We start from the raw sequence: 20,821 nt of genomic DNA on the forward strand, positions 1-20,821 counted from the left end.
AAGTGCAAATGAAAATCGAAGGGCAAAAGGAAAAATGAGTAAACAAAGTCGGAAAACAGGGAAGAAAATGACAGAATGAGAAGAAAATAATGAAAACCGAAAAGTAGAAAAAACGAGGAATAGAGAATAAACAGAAGACAAAATTATAAGGAAGAGATTAAAGGGGTTATGTCGGGACCAAAAATTATTAGCACTGTAGTCTCTGCAGTATGTGAGTATAGTCGCTAATATACATTCCGGTCCGTCGCTCTGATTCTGACATTTTCATACATTTTTATAGCACTGGCGGGGGACCGGAAGTCTAGTTGCACAGCCTTCTTTCATAACGATACGACTCTTCGTCATGTGTGTTCTATGTAAAAGCAGTAATTAGTACATCGAATACACAGAGTACAGCGGGGCCGGTCATCTGAGAAAGAGTCGTATCTTCATCAAAGAAGGCTGTGCAACTAGACTTCCGGTCCCCCGGCAGTGCTATAAAAATCTCTGAAAATCTCAGAATCAGCACTCACATACTGCAGAGACTACACTGCTAATAATTTTTGGTCCCCACATAACCTCTTTAAAGACAATGAGGATAAAGTATAGAATGGGGAAGATAGAAGAGACAGAACCGTAGACAGGAACAGAAAGATAGGACAGAGAGAAAACCGAAGACCTGAAGATGTGGAAGAGATAAGAGAGAACTATGGATAAACCTGAAAATGGAGAAGAAGAAAAGTAACAGGAGAAACAAGGATAAAACTAGGAGGAATAGATAAGAGAGCGAGAACACAGGTAAATGATGAGGATGGGGAAGAGAGATAGCTATGGAGCAAGATATACAGTGAAGAAGATAGAAGAGGGAACAGTAAAGAAGAAATGCTGTGAAATAGGTGAATGGTTAACTAAAAAGAGATAGAAAAAGAATGGAGAAGAGAGAGGATTTAGAGGGGATGAGACAGAAAGAAAAAAGTGAACTGTGGATGAAAGGGAAGAGTGGTAGAGAGAAGATAAGGTGTAAGATTTGACTAATCTTTAGTGGCCATTATATAAGTAAGGGTCCTCCTACATGGGCCGTGTAATCGAGCGCTGATCAATAAGACAGCTTGTTGATCGGCGCTCGTTTGCTCTTTTCAGGAGCTATGTTTGGAGACGAGCGATCGTTCCTACGATCGCTCGTCCTTATACATATCTATCATGTCGGCAGCGCGTCTCTCTGTTTACACAACATGTGCTGCCGACAACAATAATATTTCCTGCAGCATAAACGATACAATCAGCCAATGAACGAGTGTTTGCTCGGGAACAAGCGTTCACATGAACACTCATTTGCCTGATAATTTGCCCGTGTAAAAGGACCTTAAAGGCCTTTCTGGGGAAATGCTATTGATATTCTCACGAGGAGTCAAACCAGCTAATTGATGTAGTACTACGAGACCCCATGATGGGCATGCTTTGGTGGGGACGGTGATGAATCTCACCACACATTAACCAGAAAACAAGAGTAAGAGCGACTGGTGGTTCTCGCCTTCCCCCTATTGGCTTGATATGAGAATTGTACCTATGTAGATTTATTAATACTCACCGGGGCTAATACCTGTCGGTGTCTCCTCAGTATAGGACTGATCACCCCACATGTAAGTCTCCTCATCATCATCAATTTCACATATATTAATATCCAATTCCCTTAAAGTTTCATCCTTAAATAAAAAATACATTAGTAATAAAATTTATCAATGAACAACTATATACATTTTCCCATATCGATAAATGCATTTAGTCTGGAAATCCTGCTAGCTACCAAATTAATTATTTAACTTTTAACTGTTTTTATTCAACTTTTTCATCACTTTCCCGGTAGTATTAAGATTACATGAACGGCTAGGCAAATGCAGAAAGACGTAAAGAAAGTTTCCATTGTCAAGAAAAGGTAAGAAGTCAAAGAAAAACATCTCTTAAATCAGGTACAACAGTCATACTGGTATAGGTTCTTTCCAAACTTGCAGTTTCGAGATTTCATATTTCGAGAATTCATATTTCACCCTAAAAATGTAATAGAATTGAAAGGAGCGTTGGGCTCCGGGTGTTGCGTGACAAAAGCATAGGTCTTGACCCAGAAGGTTTGATTGTGCGACAGTCCCATATGCAGTGTTAAAGAAATGCTTCTGGGGTTCTGCACCTGAAAGATTGGGAAGTGGTGAAAAGTCCCATTCTATAGCCGCCTCGTAAAGGGGTTAGGAATACTTTATGTACAATTTTGTACCAAATTAGTTTTAACCCACAACCTGAAAGTTTTAGGTTACAATGTAAGAAGTGGAGCAATATGAGCAGGAATGACTGCAATACATCCTTAAAAGTAGATGAATTAAGACATTTTTGTGGGGGTCGCATCCTGCTTTTTGACTGATGTTAAAGGGGATGTGTCATCAGAAATGTACATATTGTTTAAATCAAGTTTTTATTATTTTTTTGTGATTATTTTTTTATTTTCTATGTCATTATCTATATTAAAAAATAATCCTAAAATCTTGCAGTTTTCAATCTGGCCACTGGGTCTCACAATAGACTGATCCTTCCTGTTCTGTCAAGATCACTTCTCAGCAGTTATCTCCTTATTACAGGCAGGATTATAATGAAATATAAGCCCTCTATGTAGATAACACAGGATAAACCTTTGACAATAGGTGATGAGAAAACTCTTCTAGAGAAGTCAATGTGTCAGCTCCAGACTATTGTTTCCCAAGGTCCATGTGACTGCTGTAAAGCATATCTCTGAATGCTGTTAACAGCAGCTCTGGGAAGATGGCTGCCCCCATAATTACAAGAATATGTTTCACTATCTAGTTTTATTTAGTAAAAGAAACCAATAATATGTGATACATTCCCTTCAAGGGTGTCCACTGATAGGAAATATCCTATATTCATACAGACTTAGGCTCTATTCACATGTGCGTCTGTCATTTCCGTTGTTTTACTCCGTCATAGTGGCGAAACAACGAAAATGATGGAAGTGACGGATCTGATGATCGACACCAACAGTGTCCGACGGTCCCTATTGACTGGGTCCGTCGATTTTCTGTCATGGTGTCTGTCATTTTACCGTTTAAAATAGTGCTGGATGCTGCGTTACTTGATCTTACTAAAAGAGTCTCTGACACAGATGTGAGCACAGAATTTGACTTCATTTTATAAAGATCTATATTTTACCAGCAAGCACAATGCACATAGCTAAATACTTTACAAGGCAACTCGTTCATTTCTCATTTAATTAAGCAAAAGGTGAAGAATTGGTTTCTATAATATTAGTGACAACTCCATCTACCTGATGATCCCGCGGTACATAACCAGAACTGAGAAATCTCTGTGGTGTACTCCTCTTACTGGATTCATCTATAGGAAACACAAACATACACTCAATATATTATAATAGTTATATTCTTGTATATAGGGGGCAGTATTATAGTAGTTATATTCTTGTATATAGGGGGCAGTATTATAGTAGTTATATTCTTGTATATAGGGGGCAGTATTATAGTAGTTATATTCTTGTATATAGGAGCAGTATTATAGTAGTTATATTCTTGTATTTAGGGGCAGTATTATAGTAGTTATATTCTTGTATATAGGAGCAGTATTATAGTAGTTATATTTTTGTATTTAGGGGCAGTATTATAGTAGTTATATTCTTGTATATAGGGGCAGTATTATAGTAGTTATATTCTTGTATATAGGAGCAGTATTATGGTAGTTATATTCTTGTATATAGGAGGCAGTATTATAGTAGTTATATTTTTGTATATAGGGGCAGTATTATAGTAGTTATATTCTTGTATATAGGAGCAGTATTATAGTAGTTATATTCTTGTACATAGGAGCAGTATTATAGTAGTTATATTCTTGTATATAGGGGGCAGTATTATAGTAGTTATATTCTTGTATATAGGGGGCAGTATTATAGTAGTTATATTCTTGTATATAGGGGGCAGTATTATAGTAGTTATATTCTTGTATATAGGGGGCAGTATTATAGTAGTTATATTCTTGTATATAGGGGCAGTATTATAGTAGTTATATTCTTGTATATAGGGACAGTATTATAGTACTTATATTCTTGTATATAGGGGCAGTATTATAGTAGTTATATTCTTGTATATAGGAGCAGTATTATAGTAGTTATATTCTTGTATATAGGGACAGTATTATAGTAGTTATATTCTTGTATATAGGGGGCAGTATTATAGTAGTTATATTCTTGTATATAGGAGCAGTATTATAGTAGTTATATTCTTGTATATAGGGGCAGTATTATAGTAGTTATATTCTTGTATATAGGAGCAGTATTATAGTAGTTATATTCTTCTATATAGGAGGCAGTATTATAGTAGTTATATTTTTGTATATAGGGGCAGTATTATAGTAGTTATATTCTTGTATATAGGAGCAGTATTATAGTAGTTATATTCTTGTACATAGGAGCAGTATTATAGTAGTTATATTCTTGTATATAGGGGGCAGTATTATAGTAGTTATATTCTTGTATATAGGGGGCAGTATTATAGTAGTTATATTCTTGTATATAGGGGGCAGTATTATAGTAGTTATATTGTATATAGGGGCAGTATTATAGTAGTTATATTCTTGTATATAGGGAGCAGTATTATAGTAGTTATATTCTTGTATATAGGAGCAGTATTATAGTAGTTCTATTCTTGTATATAGGAGCAGTATTATAGTAGTCATATTCTTGTATATAGGAGCAGTATTATAATAATTATATTCTTGTATATAGGAGTATTATAATAATTATATTCTTGTATATAGGGGGCAGTATTATAGTAGTTATATTCTTGTATATAGGAGCAGTATTATAGTAGTTATATTCTTGTACATAGGGGCAGTATTATAGTAGTCATATTCTTGTATATAGGAGCAGTATTATAATAGTTATATTGTATATAGGGGCAGTATTATAGTAGTTATATTCTTGTATATAGGGGGCAGTATTATAGTAGTTATATTCTTGTATATAGGGGACAGTATTATAGTAGTTATATTCTTGTATATAGGAGCAGTATTATAGTAGTTATATTCTTGTATATAGGGGCAGTATTATAGTAGTTATATTCTTGTATATAGGGGCAGTATTATAGTAGTTATATTTTTGTATATAGGAGCAGTATTATAGTAGTTATATTCTTGTATATAGGAGCAGTATTATAGTAGTTATATTCTTGTATATAGGGGTAGTATTACAGTGGTTATATTCTTGTATATAGGGGGCAGTATTATATTAGTTATATTCTTGTATATAGGGCAGTATTATAGTAGTTATATTCTTGTATATAGGAGCAGTATTATAGTAGTTATATTCTTGTATATAGGTGCAGTATTATAGTAGTTATATTCTTGTATATAGGGGCAGTATTATAGTAGTTATATTCTTGTATATAGGAGCAGTATTATAGTAGTTCTATTCTTGTATATAGGAGGCAGTATTATAGTAGTTATATTCTTGTATATTGGGGCAGTATTATAGTAGTTATATTCTTGTATATAGGAGCAGTATTATAGTAGTTATATTCCTGTATATAGGGGCAGTATTATAGTAGTTATATTCTTGTATATAGGAGCAGTATTATAGTAGTTATATTCTTGTACATAGGAGCAGTATTATAGTAGTTATATTCTTGTATATAGGGGGCAGTATTATAGTAGTTATATTCTTGTATATAGGGGGCAGTATTATAGTAGTTATATTCTTGTATATAGGGGGCAGTATTATAGTAGTTATATTCTTGTATATAGGAGCAGTATAATAGTAGTTATATTCTTGTATATAGGAGCAGTATTATAGTAGTTATATTCTTGTATATAGGGGCAGTATTATAGTAGTTATATTCTTGTATATAGGGAGCAGTATTATAGTAGTTATATTCTTGTATATAGGAGCAGTATTATAGTAGTTCTATTCTTGTATATAGGGGCAGTATTATAGTAGTTCTATTCTTGTATATAGGAGCAGTATTATAGTAGTCATATTCTTGTATATAGGAGCAGTATTATAATAATTATATTCTTGTATATAGGAGCAGTATTATAATAATTATATTCTTGTATATAGGGGGCAGTATTATAGTAGTTATATTCTTGTATATAGGAGCAGTATTATAGTAGTTATATTCTTGTACATAGGGGCAGTATTATAGTAGTCATATTCTTGTATATAGGAGCAGTATTATAATAGTTATATTGTATATAGGGGCAGTATTATAGTAGTTATATTCTTGTATATAGGGGGCAGTATTATAGTAGTTATATTCTTGTATATAGGGGACAGTATTATAGTAGTTATATTCTTGTATATAGGAGCAGTATTATAGTAGTTATAGTCTTGTATATAGGGGCAGTATTATAGTAGTTATATTCTTGTATATAGGGGCAGTATTATAGTAGTTATATTTTTGTATATAGGAGCAGTATTATAGTAGTTATATTCTTGTATATAGGAGCAGTATTATAGTAGTTATATTCTTGTATATAGGGGTAGTATTACAGTGGTTATATTCTTGTATATAGGGGGCAGTATTATATTAGTTATATTCTTGTATATAGGGCAGTATTATAGTAGTTATATTCTTGTATATAGGAGCAGTATTATAGTAGTTATATTCTTGTATATAGGTGCAGTATTATAGTAGTTATATTCTTGTATATAGGGGCAGTATTATAGTAGTTATATTCTTGTATATAGGAGCAGTATTATAGTAGTTCTATTCTTGTATATAGGAGGCAGTATTATAGTAGTTATATTCTTGTATATTGGGGCAGTATTATAGTAGTTATATTCTTGTATATAGGAGCAGTATTATAGTAGTTATATTCCTGTATATAGGGGCAGTATTATAGTAGTTATATTCTTGTATATAGGGGGCAGTATTATAGTAGTTATATTCTTGTATATAGGGGGCAGTATTATAGTAGTTATATTCTTGTATATAGGGGGCAGTATTATAGTAGTTATATTCTTGTATATAGGAGCAGTATAATAGTAGTTATATTCTTGTATATAGGAGCAGTATTATAGTAGTTATATTCTTGTATATAGGGGCAGTATTATAGTAGTTATATTCTTGTATATAGGGAGCAGTATTATAGTAGTTATATTCTTGTATATAGGAGCAGTATTATAGTAGTTCTATTCTTGTATATAGGGGCAGTATTATAGTAGTTCTATTCTTGTATATAGGAGCAGTATTATAGTAGTCATATTCTTGTATATAGGAGCAGTATTATAATAATTATATTCTTGTATATAGGAGCAGTATTATAATAATTATATTCTTGTATATAGGGGGCAGTATTATAGTAGTTATATTCTTGTATATAGGAGCAGTATTATAGTAGTTATATTCTTGTACATAGGGGCAGTATTATAGTAGTCATATTCTTGTATATAGGAGCAGTATTATAATAGTTATATTGTATATAGGGGCAGTATTATAGTAGTTATATTCTTGTATATAGGGGGCAGTATTATAGTAGTTATATTCTTGTATATAGGGGACAGTATTATAGTAGTTATATTCTTGTATATAGGAGCAGTATTATAGTAGTTATATTCTTGTATATAGGGGCAGTATTATAGTAGTTATATTCTTGTATATAGGGGCAGTATTATAGTAGTTATATTTTTGTATATAGGAGCAGTATTATAGTAGTTATATTCTTGTATATAGGAGCAGTATTATAGTAGTTATATTCTTGTATATAGGGGTAGTATTACAGTGGTTATATTCTTGTATATAGGGGGCAGTATTATATTAGTTATATTCTTGTATATAGGGGTAGTATTACAGTGGTTATATTCTTGTATATAGGAGCAGTATTATAGTAGTTATATTCTTGTATATAGGTGCAGTATTATAGTAGTTATATTCTTGTATATAGGGGCAGTATTATAGTAGTTATATTCTTGTATATAGGAGCAGTATTATAGTAGTTCTATTCTTGTATATAGGAGGCAGTATTATAGTAGTTATATTCTTGTATATTGGGGCAGTATTATAGTAGTTATATTCTTGTATATAGGAGCAGTATTATAGTAGTTATATTCCTGTATATAGGGGCAGTATTATAGTAGTTATATTCTTGTATATAGGAGGCAGCATTATAGTAATTATATTCTTGTATATAGGGGGCAGTATTATAGTAGTTATATTCTTGTATATAGGGGCAGTATTATAGTAGTTATATTCTTGTATATAGTGGCAGTATTATAGTAGTTATATTCTTGTATATAGGAGCAGTATTATAGTAGTTATATTCTTGTCTATAGGAGGCAGTATTATAGTAGTTATGTTCCTGTATATAGGGGCAGTATTATAGTAGTTATATTCTTGTATATAGGAGCAGTATTATAGTAGTTATATTCTTGTATATTGGGGCAGTATTATAGTAGTTATATTCTTGTATATAGGGGCAGTATTATAGTAGTTATATTCTTATATATAGAAGCAGTATTATAGCAGTTATATTCTTGTATATAGGGGGCAGTATTATAGTAGTTCTATTCTTGTATATAGGGGGCAGTATTATAGTAGTTCTATTCTTGTATATAGGAGCAGTATTATAGTAGTTATATTCTTGTATATAGGGGGCAGTATTATAGTAGTTATACTCTTATATATAGAAGCAGTATTATAGCAGTTATACTCTTGTATATAGGGGGCAGTATTATAGTAGTTATATTCTTGTATATAGTGGGCAGTATTATAGTAGTTATATTCTTGTATATAGGTAGCAATATTATAGTAGTTATATTCTTGTATATAGGAGCAGTATTATAGTAGTTATATTCTTGTATATAGGGGTAGTATTACAGTGGTTATATTCTTGTATATGGGGGGCAGTATTATAGTAGTTATATTCTTCTATATAGGGGCAGTATTATAGTAGTTATATTCTTCTATATAGGAGGCAGTATTATAGTAGTTATATTCCTGTATATAGGGGCAGTATTATAGTAGTTATATTCTTGTATATAGGAGCAGTATTATAGTAGTTATATTCTTGTATATAGGAGGCAGTATTATAGTAGTTATGTTCCTGTATATAGGGGCAGTATTATAGTAGTTATATTCTTGTATATAGGAGCAGTATTATAGTAGTTATATTCTTGTATATTGGGGCAGTATTATAGTAGTTATATTCTTGTATATAGGGGCAGTATTATAGTAGTTATATTCTTATATATAGAAGCAGTATTATAGCAGTTATATTCTTGTATATAGGGGGCAGTATTATAGTAGTTATATTCTTGTATATAGGAGCAGTATTATAGTAGTTATATTCTTGTATATAGTGGGCAGTATTATAGTAGTTATATTCTTGTATATAGGGGCAGTATTATAGTAGTTATATTCTTATATATAGAAGCAGTATTATAGCAGTTATATTCTTATATATAGAAGCAGTATTATAGCAGTTATACTCTTGTATATAGGGGGCAGTATTATAGTAGTTATATTCTTGTATATAGTGGGCAGTATTATAGTAGTTATATTCTTGTATATAGGTAGCAGTATTATAGTAGTTATATTCTTGTATATAGGAGCAGTATTATAGTAGTTATATTCTTGTATATAGGGGTAGTATTACAGTGGTTATATTCTTGTATATAGGGGGCAGTATTATAGTAGTTATATTCTTGTATATAGGGAAGTATTATAGTAGTTATATTCTTGTATATAGGAGCAGTATTATAGTAGTTATATTCTTGTATATAGGAGCAGTATTATAGTAGTTATATTCTTGTATATAGGGGGCAGTATTATAGTAGTTATATTCTTGTATATAGGAGCAGTATTATAGTAGTTATATTCTTGTATATAGGAGGCAGTATTATAGTAGTTATATTCTTGTATATAGGGCAGTATTATAGTAGTTATATTCTTGTATATAGGAGCAGTATTATAGTAGTTATATTCTTGTATATTGGGGCAGTATTATAGTAGTTATATTCTTGTATATAGGGGCAGTATTATAGTAGTTATATTCTTATATATAGAAGCAGTATTATAGCAGTTATATTCTTGTATATAGGGGGCAGTATTATAGTAGTTATATTCTTGTATATAGGAGCAGTATTATAGTAGTTATATTCTTGTATATAGGGGGTAGTATTATAGTAGTTATATTCTTATATATAGAAGCAGTATTATAGCAGTTATACTCTTGTATATAGGGGGCAGTATTATAGTAGTTATATTCTTGTATATAGTGGGCAGTATTATAGTAGTTATATTCTTGTATATAGGTAGCAGTATTATAGTAGTTATATTCTTGTATATAGGAGCAGTATTATAGTAGTTATATTCTTGTATATAGGGGTAGTATTACAGTGGTTATATTCTTGTATATAGGGGGCAGTATTATAGTAGTTATATTCTTGTATATAGGGAAGTATTATAGTAGTTATATTCTTGTATATAGGAGCAGTATTATAGTAGTTATATTCTTGTATATAGGAGCAGTATTATAGTAGTTATATTCTTGTATATAGGGGGCAGTATTATAGTAGTTATATTCTTGTATATAGGAGCAGTATTATAGTAGTTATATTCTTGTATATAGGAGGCAGTATTATAGTAGTTATATTCTTGTATATAGGGCAGTATTATAGTAGTTATATTCTTGTATATAGGAGCAGTATTATAGTAGTTATATTCTTGTATATAGGAGCAGTATTATAGTAGTTATATTCTTGTATATAGGGGGCAGTATTATAGTAGTTATATTCTTGTATATAGGAGCAGTATTATAGTAGTTATATTCTTGTATATAGGAGGCAGTATTATAGTAGTTATATTCTTGTATATTGGGGCAGTATTATAGTAGTTATATTCTTGTATATAGGAGCAGTATTATAGTAGTTATATTCCTGTATATAGGGGCAGTATTATAGTAGTTATATTCTTGTATATAGGAGGCAGCATTATAGTAATTATATTCTTGTATATAGGGGCAGTATTATAGTAGTTATATTCTTGTATATAGGAGCAGTATTATAGTAGTTATATTCTTGTATATAGTGGCAGTATTATAGTAGTTATATTCTTGTATATAGGGGCAGTATTATAGTAGTTATATTCTTGGATATAGGAGCAGTATTATAGTAGTTATATTCTTGTATATTGGGGCAGTATTATAGTAGTTATATTCTTGTATATAGGGGTAGTATTACAGTGGTTATATTCTTGTATATAGGGGGCAGTATTATAGTAGTTATATTCTTGTATATAGGAGCAGTATTATAGTAGTTATATTCTTGTATATAGGGGCAGTATTATAGTAGTTATATTCTTGTATATAGGGAGCAGTATTATAGTAGTTATATTCTTGTATATAGGAGCAGTATTATAGTAGTTCTATTCTTGTATATAGGGGCAGTATTATAGTAGTTCTATTCTTGTATATAGGAGCAGTATTATAGTAGTCATATTCTTGTATATAGGAGCAGTATTATAATAATTATATTCTTGTATATAGGAGCAGTATTATAATAATTATATTCTTGTATATAGGGGGCAGTATTATAGTAGTTATATTCTTGTATATAGGAGCAGTATTATAGTAGTTATATTCTTGTACATAGGGGCAGTATTATAGTAGTCATATTCTTGTATATAGGAGCAGTATTATAATAGTTATATTGTATATAGGGGCAGTATTATAGTAGTTATATTCTTGTATATAGGGGGCAGTATTATAGTAGTTATATTCTTGTATATAGGGGACAGTATTATAGTAGTTATATTCTTGTATATAGGAGCAGTATTATAGTAGTTATATTCTTGTATATAGGGGCAGTATTATAGTAGTTATATTCTTGTATATAGGGGCAGTATTATAGTAGTTATATTTTTGTATATAGGAGCAGTATTATAGTAGTTATATTCTTGTATATAGGAGCAGTATTATAGTAGTTATATTCTTGTATATAGGGGTAGTATTACAGTGGTTATATTCTTGTATATAGGGGGCAGTATTATATTAGTTATATTCTTGTATATAGGGGTAGTATTACAGTGGTTATATTCTTGTATATAGGAGCAGTATTATAGTAGTTATATTCTTGTATATAGGTGCAGTATTATAGTAGTTATATTCTTGTATATAGGGGCAGTATTATAGTAGTTATATTCTTGTATATAGGAGCAGTATTATAGTAGTTCTATTCTTGTATATAGGAGGCAGTATTATAGTAGTTATATTCTTGTATATTGGGGCAGTATTATAGTAGTTATATTCTTGTATATAGGAGCAGTATTATAGTAGTTATATTCCTGTATATAGGGGCAGTATTATAGTAGTTATATTCTTGTATATAGGAGGCAGCATTATAGTAATTATATTCTTGTATATAGGGGGCAGTATTATAGTAGTTATATTCTTGTATATAGGGGCAGTATTATAGTAGTTATATTCTTGTATATAGTGGCAGTATTATAGTAGTTATATTCTTGTATATAGGAGCAGTATTATAGTAGTTATATTCTTGTCTATAGGAGGCAGTATTATAGTAGTTATGTTCCTGTATATAGGGGCAGTATTATAGTAGTTATATTCTTGTATATAGGAGCAGTATTATAGTAGTTATATTCTTGTATATTGGGGCAGTATTATAGTAGTTATATTCTTGTATATAGGGGCAGTATTATAGTAGTTATATTCTTATATATAGAAGCAGTATTATAGCAGTTATATTCTTGTATATAGGGGGCAGTATTATAGTAGTTCTATTCTTGTATATAGGGGGCAGTATTATAGTAGTTCTATTCTTGTATATAGGAGCAGTATTATAGTAGTTATATTCTTGTATATAGGGGGCAGTATTATAGTAGTTATACTCTTATATATAGAAGCAGTATTATAGCAGTTATACTCTTGTATATAGGGGGCAGTATTATAGTAGTTATATTCTTGTATATAGTGGGCAGTATTATAGTAGTTATATTCTTGTATATAGGTAGCAATATTATAGTAGTTATATTCTTGTATATAGGAGCAGTATTATAGTAGTTATATTCTTGTATATAGGGGTAGTATTACAGTGGTTATATTCTTGTATATGGGGGGCAGTATTATAGTAGTTATATTCTTCTATATAGGGGCAGTATTATAGTAGTTATATTCTTCTATATAGGAGGCAGTATTATAGTAGTTATATTCCTGTATATAGGGGCAGTATTATAGTAGTTATATTCTTGTATATAGGAGCAGTATTATAGTAGTTATATTCTTGTATATAGGAGGCAGTATTATAGTAGTTATGTTCCTGTATATAGGGGCAGTATTATAGTAGTTATATTCTTGTATATAGGAGCAGTATTATAGTAGTTATATTCTTGTATATTGGGGCAGTATTATAGTAGTTATATTCTTGTATATAGGGGCAGTATTATAGTAGTTATATTCTTATATATAGAAGCAGTATTATAGCAGTTATATTCTTGTATATAGGGGGCAGTATTATAGTAGTTATATTCTTGTATATAGGAGCAGTATTATAGTAGTTATATTCTTGTATATAGTGGGCAGTATTATAGTAGTTATATTCTTGTATATAGGGGCAGTATTATAGTAGTTATATTCTTATATATAGAAGCAGTATTATAGCAGTTATATTCTTATATATAGAAGCAGTATTATAGCAGTTATACTCTTGTATATAGGGGGCAGTATTATAGTAGTTATATTCTTGTATATAGTGGGCAGTATTATAGTAGTTATATTCTTGTATATAGGTAGCAGTATTATAGTAGTTATATTCTTGTATATAGGAGCAGTATTATAGTAGTTATATTCTTGTATATAGGGGTAGTATTACAGTGGTTATATTCTTGTATATAGGGGGCAGTATTATAGTAGTTATATTCTTGTATATAGGGAAGTATTATAGTAGTTATATTCTTGTATATAGGAGCAGTATTATAGTAGTTATATTCTTGTATATAGGAGCAGTATTATAGTAGTTATATTCTTGTATATAGGGGGCAGTATTATAGTAGTTATATTCTTGTATATAGGAGCAGTATTATAGTAGTTATATTCTTGTATATAGGAGGCAGTATTATAGTAGTTATATTCTTGTATATAGGGCAGTATTATAGTAGTTATATTCTTGTATATAGGAGCAGTATTATAGTAGTTATATTCTTGTATATTGGGGCAGTATTATAGTAGTTATATTCTTGTATATAGGGGCAGTATTATAGTAGTTATATTCTTATATATAGAAGCAGTATTATAGCAGTTATATTCTTGTATATAGGGGGCAGTATTATAGTAGTTATATTCTTGTATATAGGAGCAGTATTATAGTAGTTATATTCTTGTATATAGGGGGTAGTATTATAGTAGTTATATTCTTATATATAGAAGCAGTATTATAGCAGTTATACTCTTGTATATAGGGGGCAGTATTATAGTAGTTATATTCTTGTATATAGTGGGCAGTATTATAGTAGTTATATTCTTGTATATAGGTAGCAGTATTATAGTAGTTATATTCTTGTATATAGGAGCAGTATTATAGTAGTTATATTCTTGTATATAGGGGTAGTATTACAGTGGTTATATTCTTGTATATAGGGGGCAGTATTATAGTAGTTATATTCTTGTATATAGGGAAGTATTATAGTAGTTATATTCTTGTATATAGGAGCAGTATTATAGTAGTTATATTCTTGTATATAGGAGCAGTATTATAGTAGTTATATTCTTGTATATAGGGGGCAGTATTATAGTAGTTATATTCTTGTATATAGGAGCAGTATTATAGTAGTTATATTCTTGTATATAGGAGGCAGTATTATAGTAGTTATATTCTTGTATATAGGGCAGTATTATAGTAGTTATATTCTTGTATATAGGAGCAGTATTATAGTAGTTATATTCTTGTATATAGGAGCAGTATTATAGTAGTTATATTCTTGTATATAGGGGGCAGTATTATAGTAGTTATATTCTTGTATATAGGAGCAGTATTATAGTAGTTATATTCTTGTATATAGGAGGCAGTATTATAGTAGTTATATTCTTGTATATTGGGGCAGTATTATAGTAGTTATATTCTTGTATATAGGAGCAGTATTATAGTAGTTATATTCCTGTATATAGGGGCAGTATTATAGTAGTTATATTCTTGTATATAGGAGGCAGCATTATAGTAATTATATTCTTGTATATAGGGGCAGTATTATAGTAGTTATATTCTTGTATATAGGAGCAGTATTATAGTAGTTATATTCTTGTATATAGTGGCAGTATTATAGTAGTTATATTCTTGTATATAGGGGCAGTATTATAGTAGTTATATTCTTGGATATAGGAGCAGTATTATAGTAGTTATATTCTTGTATATTGGGGCAGTATTATAGTAGTTATATTCTTGTATATAGGGGTAGTATTACAGTGGTTATATTCTTGTATATAGGGGGCAGTATTATAGTAGTTATATTCTTGTATATAGGGCAGTATTATAGTAGTTATATTCTTGTATATAGGAGCAGTATTATAGTAGTTATATTCTTGTATATAGGGGCAGTATTATAGTAGTTATATTCTTATATATAGAAGCAGTATTATAGCAGTTATATTCTTGTATATAGGGGGCAGTATTATAGTAGTTATATTCTTGTATATAGGAGCAGTATTATAGTAGTTATATTCTTGTATATAGGGGGCAGTATTATAGTAGTTATATTCTTATTTATAGAAGCAGTATTATAGCAGTTATACTCTTGTATATAGGGGGCAGTATTATAGTAGTTATATTCTTGTATATAGTGGGCAGTATTATAGTACAGGGTGGGCCATTTATATGGATACACCTAAATAAAATGGGAATGGTTGGTGATATTAACTTCCTGTTTGTGGCACATTAGTATATGGGAGGGGGAAACTTTTCAAGCTGGGTGTTGACCATGGCGGCCATTTTGAAGTCGGCCATTTTGTATCCAACTTTAGTTTTTTCAATGGGAAGAGGGTCATGTGACACATCAAACATATTGAGAATTTCACAAGAAAAACAATGGTGTGCTTGGTTTTAACGTTACTTTATTCCTTCATGAGTTATTTACACGTTTCTGACCACTTATAAAATGTGTTCAAAGTGCTGCCCGAGCATTCCTAGATGAACAGTTTCCTGGAAAGTGGATTGGTCGTCGTGGGCCAGTTGAATGGCCCCCTAGGTCTCCCGATCTGACCCCCTTAGACTTTTATCTTTGGGGTCATCTGAAGGCAATTGTCTATGCTGTGAAGATACGAGATGTGCAGCAACTGAAACTATGGATACTGGAAGCCTGTGCTAGCATTTCTTCTGTGGTGTTGCTATCAGTGTGTGAAGAGTGGGAGAAGAGGGTTGCATTGACAATCCAACACAATGGGCAACACTTTGAATACATTTTATAAGTGGTCAGAAACTTGTAAATAACTCGTGAAAGAATAAAGTAACGTTAAAACCAAGCACACCATTGTTTTTCTTGTGAAATTCTCGATAAGTTTGATGTGTCACATGACCTTCCCATTGAAAAAACTAAAGTTGGATACAAAATGGCCGACTTCAAAATGGCCACCATGGTCAACACCCAGCTTGAAAAGTTTCCCCCCTCCCATATACTAATGTGCCACAAACAGGAAGTTAATATCACCAACCATTCCCATTTTATTTAGGTGTATCCATATAAATGGCCCACCCTGTAGTTATATTTTTGTATATAGGTAGCAGTATTATAGTAGTTATATTCCTGTATATAGGGGCAGTATTATAGTAGTTATATTCTTGTATATAGGAGGCAGCATTATAGTAATTATATTCTTGTATATAGGAGCAGTATTATAGTAGTTATATTCTTGTATATAGGGGTAGTATTACAGTGGTTATATTCTTGTATATAGGGGGCAGTATTATAGTAGTTATATTCTTGTATATAGGGGGGCAGTATTATAGTAGTTATATTCCTGTATATAGGGAGCAGTATTATAGTAGTTATATTCTTGTATATAGGAGGCAGTATTATAGTAGTTATATTCTTGTATATAGGGGTAGTATTATAGTAGTTATATTCTTGTATATAGGAGCAGTATTCTAGTAGTTATATTCTTGTATATAGGAGCAGTATTATAGTAGTTATATTCTTGTATATAGGAGGCAGTATTATAGTAGTTATGTTCTTGTATATTGGGGCAGTATTGTAGTAGTTATATTCTTGTATATAGGAGCAGTATTATAGTAGTTATATTCCTGTATATAGGGGCAGTATTATAGTAGTTATATTCTTGTATATAGGAGGCAGCATTATAGTAGTTATATTCTTGTATATAGGGGGCAGTATTATAGTAGTTATATTCTTGTATATAGGAGCAGTATTATAGTAGTTATATTCTTGTATATAGGGGGCAGTATTATAGTAGTTATATTCTTGTATATAGGAGCAGTATTATAGTAGTTATATTCTTGTATATAGTGGCAGTATTATAGTAGTTATATTCTTGTATATAGGAGAAGTATTATAGTAGTTATATTCTTGTATATAGGAGGCAGTATTATAGTAGTTATATTCTTGTATATTGGGGCAGTATTATAGTAGTTATATTCTTGTATATAAGAGCAGTATTATAGTAGTTATATTCCTGTATATAGGGGCAGTATTATAGTAGTTATATTCTTGTATATAGGAGGCAGCATTATAGTAATTATATTCTTGTATATAGAGGCAGTATTATAGTAGTTATATTCTTGTATATAGGAGCAGTATTATAGTAGTTATATTCTTGTATATAGGGGGCAGTATTATAGTAGTTATATTCTTGTGTATAGGGGGCTGTATTACAGTAGTTATATTCTTGTATATAGGGGCAGTATTATAGTAGTTATATTCTTGTATATAGGAGGCAGTATTATAGTAGTTATATTCTTGTATATTGGGGCAGTATTATAGTAGTTATATTCTTGTATATAAGAGCAGTATTATAGTAGTTATATTCTTGTATATAGGGGTAGTATTATAGTAGTTATATTCTTGTATATTGGGGCAGTATTATAGTAGTTATATTCTTGTATATAAGAGCAGTATTATAGTAGTTATATTCCTGTATATAGGGGCAGTATTATAGTAGTTATATTCTTGTATATAGGGAGCAGTATTATAGTAGTTATATTCTTGTATATAGGAGGCAGCATTATAGTAATTATATTCTTGTATATAGAGGCAGTATTATAGTAGTTATATTCTTGTATATAGGAGCAGTATTATAGTAGTTATATTCTTGTATATAGGGGACAGTATTATAGTAGTTATATTCTTGTATATAGGGGGCAGTATTTTAGTAGTTATAGTCTTTTATATAGGGGCAGTATTATAGTAGTGATAGGGGGCAGTATTACAGTAATTATACATGTCCATTAGGTGGCAGTAGTTATAGTCTTGTCCAAAGGGGGCATTATTACAGCAGTTATAATATTGTCCATGGGCAGGGAAGTATTAAAGTAGTTACATTTTCATCTATTGGGTCAGTATTTAAATTATTTCCTGCAACATACCTGTAGGGCTCCCTGTAAGAATGTCCTTCTCCTGCTGATCACCCTGGATGTATGCTTCTTCATCTTCCTCTATAAAATGAACTTGGGCCTAAATTATACATAAAAAATAAAAATATACACTACTGCTCAATTATTTCAATACAACCGCATATTCGTCGATTTATCTGTAATGAATGAGTGTGATAGGTGTGTTTTGCACAGAAATTAGTCTCTACTGTTTCAGAAAGACGTTACAAATCAAAAAGCAATCTGCCATAGTCACTTTGAAGAAAGTAGGGCATAGTCTGCAGGAAGTTGCTCGTCTGGAGGTTTCTCTTGGTGGCGTGAAGTGTACCCTCAAGAAATGCCTTTAAAACAAGAGTGTACGTGATCAACCACGACCTGATCAACCGCGAGTGACCACAAAACAGAAGGACAAAATGATCAGAGCGGGTTCCAAACAAGACCTCAGATCTGTGCTGCTGTGATGGAAACCTGGAAGAAAAGATTGTCAAACACCGCCTTGTAGCCGGTGTCTTGGAGGGATGTGTTGCGGCCTGAAAATCGTTGCTTAGGCCCATAAATAAAAAGAAGAGGCTGCTGTGGGCTCAAAAGTACAGGAACTGGACCACTAGTCTTTTCACAGACCAATCAAAGTTTGAGGTTTTTGGGTCCAAGAGGCAAAAGTTTGTTTGTCATGAGACAGGTGAACCCACGCATGGATGAAGTTGCATTATGGTCTGGGAATGTTTCGGTGGTGGTGACTTACAACATCCTGCTACGCCGTGCCAGCCCTTACGGCACCCGTCTTATTGGTTGTGGTTTCACACTTCAGCAAGCTAACGACCCAAAAACATACCTCCTGTCTTTGCAAATAGTATATTCAGTGAAAAGAACGACATCAGGTGCTGAAGAACGCGGTTTGGCCACCCCAGAGTCCCGTTTGCAATCCAATTGAACTCCTTCGGGATCATGTGGACAGGTGTATTCGAGATGTGCAAGTTACAAGCCGAAATCCCCTTTGGGAATTGCTACAAAATAAGTGGGCTGCAATCGGAGCAGAAGATTCAGACAAATTGACCGACAGAATTCCCCGCGTTTACACTGCTGTGATTTTTGCTACTTGGATACTTTGATAAGAGAAAATTTAAGGAAATCCAGGCTCAATTCATTTGTAAACAAAATTCATGAGTACAAAACTTGTTTATTTGCCTAAAAACAGTAAAGTCATTATTAACACAATCTAACTTATTTTATTCATTTCCCCAAAATCGATGATTTGGATGATGTATTAAAATTAATGAGCAGTGCTGTATAATTTCGGTAGGAAAAACCTACCTATAAATGTAAAATTCGGCTTGAGTTTATTCCAGTAAATCCTGCACTTATCTGGGGCCTTCCACTAAAAAGATTAATGAGGTATCCTCTCCCTACCAATCTTGTGGCGCCTGTAGAGCCACCATGATCCTAAGCTTTACCTACCTTATGGCCACATTTGATATTCGATTTCTCTGTTCTCTGAGGATAGACAGGACAGGGGCATCTCTCTGGTGGATTTCTCTTAATAGGTCCATCTGTATGAAACACAGTGACTGAATGACCGGTTTATATGAGATGATCAGATGATGTGGTTTTCTAGATGACCCTCAAATCAGCTCTGTCCTTTATTATCGATAAAATTCTCCTCTTACCAGGTGATGTGAGGGGCTGGTGGTCCTCCATCATGATGTCCTTGTACAGATCCCTCTTACCCGGTGATGTGAGGGGCCGGTGGTCCTCCATCATGACGTCCTTGTACAGATCCCTCTTACCCGGTGATGTGAGGGGCTGGTGTTCCTCCATCATGACGTCCTTGTACAGATCCTTGTGTCCTTCTATATACTCCCACTCCTCCAAGGAGAAATGGACGGTGACATCCTGACATCTTATAGGAACCTGACACACACATTGATACCGTTATTACCCAGTAATAGCAATAAACAGTGCAACCCAATGTAAAGGATTATAGTCCACTTGGGTTTTAACGTTCTGTGTGGGGAGGCTTCCAATCTTCAACTTTTTGTTTCTTTTTCAAAAACGTTGTCATTTCTTTATCAAAATATTCAATTGACAATGAATACGTGAAGGTCATTCACGTGATTTATGATCACCCGTAGTGCCAGAAAGTCCACAGAACATCCAGATGAATATTTATCCAATGGAGGTTATGGTTCTGTTCAGGGACTCCCCGAGGAGGAAAGATTGGCGTCTTGTTAC

The 20,821-nt window shown here is 31.8% G+C and overlaps 1 protein-coding gene across 1 annotated transcript in view; it reads right to left on the reverse strand.

Moving 5' to 3' along the window:
• LOC142663715 (uncharacterized) overlaps window positions 1-20,821 on the reverse strand; it is a 31,329-nt gene that overhangs the window by 3,331 nt on the left and 7,177 nt on the right. Inside the window, exons 4-8 of the mRNA XM_075842500.1 lie at window positions 20,257-20,500; window positions 20,048-20,139; window positions 18,587-18,674; window positions 3,305-3,372; window positions 1,568-1,682 (exon numbers count right to left, since the gene is read on the reverse strand). Of these exons, the coding sequence (XP_075698615.1) occupies window positions 1,568-1,682; window positions 3,305-3,372; window positions 18,587-18,674; window positions 20,048-20,139; window positions 20,257-20,500 (607 nt within the window). The remainder of the gene's footprint in view (window positions 1-1,567; window positions 1,683-3,304; window positions 3,373-18,586; window positions 18,675-20,047; window positions 20,140-20,256; window positions 20,501-20,821) is intronic.

The sequence above is a fragment of the Rhinoderma darwinii genome, chromosome 11, assembly GCF_050947455.1.
Source record: "Rhinoderma darwinii isolate aRhiDar2 chromosome 11, aRhiDar2.hap1, whole genome shotgun sequence".
Lineage (NCBI taxonomy): Eukaryota > Metazoa > Chordata > Amphibia > Anura > Rhinodermatidae > Rhinoderma > Rhinoderma darwinii.